This window comes from Blennius ocellaris, assembly GCF_963422515.1.
Source record: "Blennius ocellaris genome assembly, chromosome: 5".
In the NCBI taxonomy this organism is placed as follows: Eukaryota; Metazoa; Chordata; class Actinopteri; order Blenniiformes; family Blenniidae; genus Blennius; species Blennius ocellaris.
The window spans coordinates 23,301,747-23,308,006 of NC_137654.1; the positions used below are offsets into that span (position 1 = coordinate 23,301,747).

The window sequence follows — 6,260 nt, forward strand, 5'->3', positions numbered from 1 at the left end:
CTGAGAAAACACAGAGAGAGCTGGAGTTGAACCCGACTGCCCTACATTAAAAGGTGTTTCTATTGATTCAAGTGGGGGAAGTTTAAGGGGGAAAAAAAAACAACTCACACGAATACTCCTTCAAAGCACTTCTACTGAAGCTACAACCTCAAATTTGATCAAAAATAAAGCCTGTGTTGACAATCGCAAGAAAAGTCAAATCATTATCAAAAGTTATCATTTGAAGATGAGCTGTTGTGTTGCATCACATCAACTAGATAGAGACGGCATGGTGGTGCAGCGACTACCGTAGTTCTCATGCCTCACAGTTCGAGGATCATGGTTTGATCTGCTTGCATGCTCTCCCAGTGCGTGTAGGTTTTTTTTTTTTTTATAGGCATCGGCTTCATTTTAGGATTGGCTGGCCTTACCAAGTGTAAGAATAACAAATAGTAGAGGATGCAAACCAACACTAAGATCCAGAACTGATGGGCTGCAGTGATACAGAAGATTAACTTTAAAGCAACACTACGAAGGCGACTTTGTGAAAAGGTGGCGGATTTCCGAGAAGATAAAGGTTTCTGTCTTCCTTGGTTTTGAGTTTCACATAGGTCAGAATGGATTTTGTAAAAGTTAAACGTGACCTTTTTATTTTCTAATTTTCGCTTTATAAAAGGCTCCTACCGAATGTAAGATACCATATTTGGTAGTTCAAACATTATGATGCACTCAAAACATGGCTTTCATTGCTCTTGGTATCATTACTTTTTGATAAAATGATTTGAGTGAAATTACAGCAGAGCATGTATGCTAAATTTCCTCTGTGATTGGCTTCATGCTGTGAACATGTTCGAGTTCTCGTTTCCTTTTTTTTTTTTAAACTATATTAATTTGCGGGATATTGCATTCTTGACTAATATTAAAACCACAATAAAGAACAAACTAGGCACTTAGCTAAGAAATACGTGTGCGGAGCGATTGTGTAACACGAGTCATTAGATTTTAGATCTCCTCGAGGGGCAGAGGAGAACTGTCGGAAGTCTCGCATGTGCGGCGGAGTACACGCAGTGTCATCTCCCTCTTCCTTTGAGCGCCGTTTGAGTGACTGCTGGTGGGTGTGCCCGCGCTGCGGCATTGACAGATCTGGCCCTGTCACTAGTCTTTGTGTCAGAAAGCCTGTGGGAGACAGGAAGTCAGGCGTCAAGAGTGGACAGAAAACAGACATCTGGCCACACCTACAGCCTCGGGGCGAGACAGCCCACAACGACTTTCGACACGGCGACTCCTCCGAGAAATCTTTGATCCCGACTCAACCACATAACCACTTTTGTTTTTACCGACGAAAGCAAACTGAAAAGTCCAAACAAAGACAAACACATGATAGTCAAGTAAAAATATACAATATATTTGTTGTATAAACTTGTACAGAATGTCTTGGACATTGAGATTTACATACACTATACAGAAGGGTCCAAAATAGGGTCACTTTTATGTCCTTCATGATTTTCAGAAAAATGCTCCCTCATAACAACCACGTCTTATGTACATCTTTACAAACATCCCAAAACAAAACAGCCCTTGGGTGCACTTTAAGAGGCCATGATGAGATACAGATGCCTGGTATAAAATTCCCTGAAAATGTCTCTCTGTGAGGTAAGAACACATTAGTCATACTAATTTCCTTTCATTTCCTCTCATACATCAAATTCACTCATTTGTTCGGAGATGAGACTGGCAATAGAGAACAGCTAATTACACACCACGGTTCCAGTAACATTATAGTGCCACAGAAGGAGTAGCTGCAGACTGAAGACTGACGGAGTAAAAAAAAAAAGTGGACAACCACTTGTTTGTACACGGATTAATCAAAACAATTGTTCGGTTCAACTGTGACAAAAGCCAGTCCTATACGTTACACCTCAAAAAGCCAACTGACATGTGCTTCAGTTTCATGTTAAGATACAGTCAAGGCCTCTCAACGACGACGACAATAGGCAATATGACCCAAAAAGTTACAAAACCACATCCTTGGTTGAACATACCCACATGCAAATGACGCAGCTATAAGCATCAGAATAAACACGGAGCGTCTCTCTCTTAAGGTAATTCATTTAAGCTTTGATATTTTTGAGGAAAAACATCACAGCTAAAATATATATGGTGCATTGGCAAATTGATGTATTCAGATACATTTACCCAACATTACAGAAGGGACTCTGAGTGAAAGCACAAGAAAAGTCCCTTTGTGTGGCGAAGTCAGAAGAGAAATCTGGTCATTTTTCATGGTCGGATTGCTGCAGTAGCTTATTTCCCTCGGCTAAGAGTACCAACACAACATTTCAGATTGGTCCCCAGAACACATTCTCATTGGCCAAAGACTTAGACCACCAAGGCAACGTTCATAACTGATACAAAAATGAAAACATCCATTCTACAGCTGGTGAATAGCAATTAACAGTCAAACGACAGGTTTATTAGAAAAGTTGTGAAATGTTCCATCATCATGGCTGTACATGAGCATTTGTTAACGCCATGTATGGTTGAACAGCAAAATCCATCCTTGTGTTAGACATTAAGGCATCGCGAAGGGATCTGACAGTTTTCTGCTGATGGTTGCCGTTCCTTTGGGTGCAGAATACTGTAACCGACTCACTTGCTTGTGTCAGCCAGTCAAGACTTCCGACAGGTTCGGGAAAACCTCGGAGACACGCGCGCACACACAGGAAAACAGCAAAGGGAAGCTGTGCAGTCGATCTTCATGTGGACTCCAGCGTGTCCAGCTGAAACACGTTGTGATTGGTCGGCGTGGTGAAGAAGAGCTGCTCCTCGCTGGTGGAGCGGTTGTCGCAGGGACTGTGCAGCCCCAGCGTCCTCTCAAAGTCCAAGAGCTGGCCCATGAAGTTGAAGTTGGGTGAAATGTTGGACTTCTTCCTCTTCACAAAGTCGTAGGCGTCATTCAGCGAGAGGTTGAGTCTCTGCATCAGGTAGGCCACGGTGACGGTGACGGAGCGGCTGATGCCGGCCAGACAGTGGACCAGGATGCCGCACTGCTTCGACCGGGCCTCGTCTGCGGGGGGGGGGGGGGGGGGGGGGAGAGGAGAAATCTTAGCCAACAGTGTTCACACAATAAGTGAACTTGCTGGACGAGCAATTAGTAAGGATGTAAGATATTAGGTTAACGAGCAGCACATACTGAGATTCGGATATGACTCGCAATAAATACAAACAATTAATTATATGATGTTAATGTCTTTGCGGTTTGAGATTTGTTCTGAGTAACGGTGCTCTCTCTCTCGCCCCCTAATTATCACCACCATTCATTTCTGTGCTGCCGTGTTTTCTCGTGTGACCAGAAAATGCTAAAGAATAATGGTTTTCATTCAAATAATTATGATTTAGTTGCACATTTTTCTTCTTAAGTTATTCTCTCATCTTTAAAAATATAATTTTGAATTTGCAAAGCATGATTACAATGTTCCTGGAAAGATAATTCATAGCAATCATTCAATAGCTACACACTTTACACTTCACTGCACACTACACTATTACACTACACGATAGATTCACAATATAGTGTGCAGCACTATGTTTACTCCTTTAGCAATGACATCTTCAGACTATTTCCACATATTTATTTTTACTGCCCGTCAATTCAGTTGAAGCACAATTTATCTATCAGCTGCTTCATCTTTACAATGAGCTGGTATATGTATATTCTATTCTATTATGCTGACGTAACACACGGATTTTCCAAATTGAGATCAATAAAGTTAATCTATTCATCAAGTATGGTTCTCTACTACGTCAACTGAAGTTAACCTTTTTTTATTTCTGTGTGATTCTCATTCCTAGTGGACAGAAGAACCCCAGATGCCATGTCTGCAAGTTCACTTCTGCTTTTAACAATCCATTCAAGCAAGAAAACAGCTCACTGAACCGTCGGCGACCGACGGATATGAGCAAACAACTGTCAACGAAAGAACTTGACGCACAAACTAGTGAGGCCCGGAATCAAACGCGATCCCAGAGAGGAAACAAGTCTTCCTTCCTCATTCTGACTCTCTGAGCCTCTTTAGAAACGAGTTTGTCGCACACGGCGTATCGCAACCACCGCAAAACAAACAAAACAAAGAGGAGAACAGTGGTTTCAGGTGCAGTCGTGGTGAGAGCGCGCCAAATGAAAAGCAAAATTGAAAACAGAGGGCGTCCTCGGTGCTGCCAAGAACAAAGAAAAAGATGTGCTCACTTTCAAGGTTATTGTGGTGTTGCCCTCATGAAAGCAGCGCCGCGTATTTAGTCTTCAACAACTGACAGCAGCCGCCCAACAAACACCCACGCACCAGCCCATCGATCATCTACAATCAAATTGATGCCGGAAATAGTTCCTTCAATAACCCAGTGCACGTAAACAAACAACAGCGCATGACCGAGGTCATTGTTTGTGGCAAAACAATCAACACATATAAGGAAGTGTGCCTGAGGGTTCAGCAAAGACAACTCTCAACTTACCTATGAATGATATTGCCTCTGGGAAGAACTGGGAGAGATTCTGACTCCAGTGGTCCGAAATTGGTATCTGTTTGTACCTGAAGTGTCCGTCATGTTCGAACATGTTGGGGAGATTGGGTGTGACGTTCAGGATGTACTTGATGTTGTACTGGCCCAGCACGTCAAGGTTCGTGGAGTCTTTGGCACAGCCGAGGTAAAGGTACGGGAGGATTTGGACGGGGAAGGCGGGCTGATTGCTGGGGATGGGGCTCTCCTCGGACTCCGTGGCACTGCTGGGCTCTCGATCAGACTCGCCGTCGGAACAATCCGAGCTGATCCGAAGATTTCCGAAGCCCAGGACTGACGTGGGGGGAGACGAGCTGGGACAGGAGCTGTCCAGGAGGGTCTCACAGTGCTCGGGATACTCGGTGTGAAACTTTACAAATCCACCTGGACGGGAGTCAAAACACAACAGTCACATTCACACCGTTGGATCATTTTTTTAATGATGCATCATGATTTATTTCAGTTGTATCTTGAATGGAAAACACTATGTGGGGTGATAAAGCTGAACTGTAAGGACCCCCCTCCTCCTCTTTCTCCTCCTCCTCCTCCTCCTCCATTCATGAAATGCATGCCTGTTCCTGCTGGAGCAAAACATGGTGCAGCCATTTTGGAATTTTAATTGAAAATCTCAGAAGTGACACACAAACTTTTGAGTAGCATTCAAACGCAAACCCACAATGGACAGGAAGCGCCTCAGTGCGCAGGAAACCTTGTTGTTTTGGGGGGGGGGGGGTTTGCGTTTCTTCAACACAACACACATTTACAGTGTTGGTTTCACACTTAAAAGTTGTCTGGGAGTGTGAAAACGTGCTGTCAAATTGACTCCTTTACACTGGCTCCTTTTCTACTCAAAACAATTCTTTCGGAGTTTAATTCTCAACGGTTAGAATAAACTGTGCGCAAAAAGTCGCTTTGACTGCCAAACGTGCCAGTGAGGTGGCACCACATGTTTCCAACAGTCGACAACTCCAAAACAATTCATCGAGACAAGACAGAATAGCATGTACCTTCCAGGTAAAAGGCCTTGCAGCCGTCTTCCCACAGTTTCTGAAGAAGTAACCCCAGGACGGAGGCTGGCGCGCCGCTGTCCTGCCAGTCCGCCGTGCACTCATCGTACAGGACCACCGTGTCCGTCTTGCACCTCCGGACGAACTTCTCCTTGTCCTCGTGGTTGGGGATGATGGTCCGGATGGGTATGTTGCCCTTCTTGAACCTGCGGAGCATCAGCCCCGGTATGGCCAGGTTGATGGCGGTCTCGATGTGGGACGACTCGTAGAGCTCGTGCGGTCGACAGTCCAGCAGCAGCGGAGAGTTGTCGCCTCCTCCTCCTCCTCCTCCTCCTCCTCCGGACTCCAACTCCGCTTGCAGCCATTCCACGCTTTTGCTCGGCGTCACATCAGACATATCGGACTCGATAGCATACTACAAGCGAGCGCAAACACTTCCGACGCGGTCCATCGTGAGGCGATGAGCTACATTTCAGAGACGAGAAGAGAGAAACAAGAGCTCACAGCCTCAGACGTTGCCCCGCCAGTGCATGGCGCTTCTGCCGCCCGAGCGAAGAGATTTCCCCCTTTTCTTTTTTTTTTCCTCCTCTCCACTTCCATCAGTCAGTGGGAGAGCTGCCCCCAGTGAAATCCGGACCTATTTACACTCAGATTTACTAGATACGAGCAAGAACTGGGAGCCAACGAGCTCTTGATCAACTTCTGCAGCTCCGCATCGTA

The 6,260-nt window shown here is 45.1% G+C and overlaps 1 protein-coding gene across 1 annotated transcript; it reads right to left on the bottom strand.

Annotated features, from left to right (window-relative positions):
• Nucleotides 1–1,418: 1,418 nt before the first annotated feature.
• LOC308130050 (dual specificity protein phosphatase 7-like) lies at nt 1,419–6,260 on the bottom strand. Its single transcript, XM_080496229.1, has 3 exons — nt 5,541–6,260; nt 4,489–4,917; nt 1,419–3,046 (listed from the first exon to the last, which is right to left on the bottom strand). The coding sequence occupies exons 1-3, from the start codon at nt 5,935–5,937 to the stop codon at nt 2,736–2,738; spliced, it is 1,137 nt and encodes a 378-aa protein (XP_080352355.1). The 5' UTR covers nt 5,938–6,260; the 3' UTR covers nt 1,419–2,735.

What these genes read in the sequence shown, in the direction of transcription:
- LOC308130050 (XM_080496229.1), bottom strand. Translation starts at nt 5,937, where the DNA reads ATGTCTGATGTGACGCCGAGCAAAAGCGTGGAATGGCTGCAAGCGGAG. An exon ending in CAAGGCCTTTTACCTGGAAG is followed by an intron (nt 4,918 to 5,540) that starts GTACATGCTATT and finishes ACTCCCGTCCAG; the next exon opens with GTGGATTTGTAAAGTTTCAC. An exon ending in AGAGGCAATATCATTCATAG is followed by an intron (nt 3,047 to 4,488) that starts GTAAGTTGAGAG and finishes CCCCCCCCGCAG; the next exon opens with ACGAGGCCCGGTCGAAGCAG.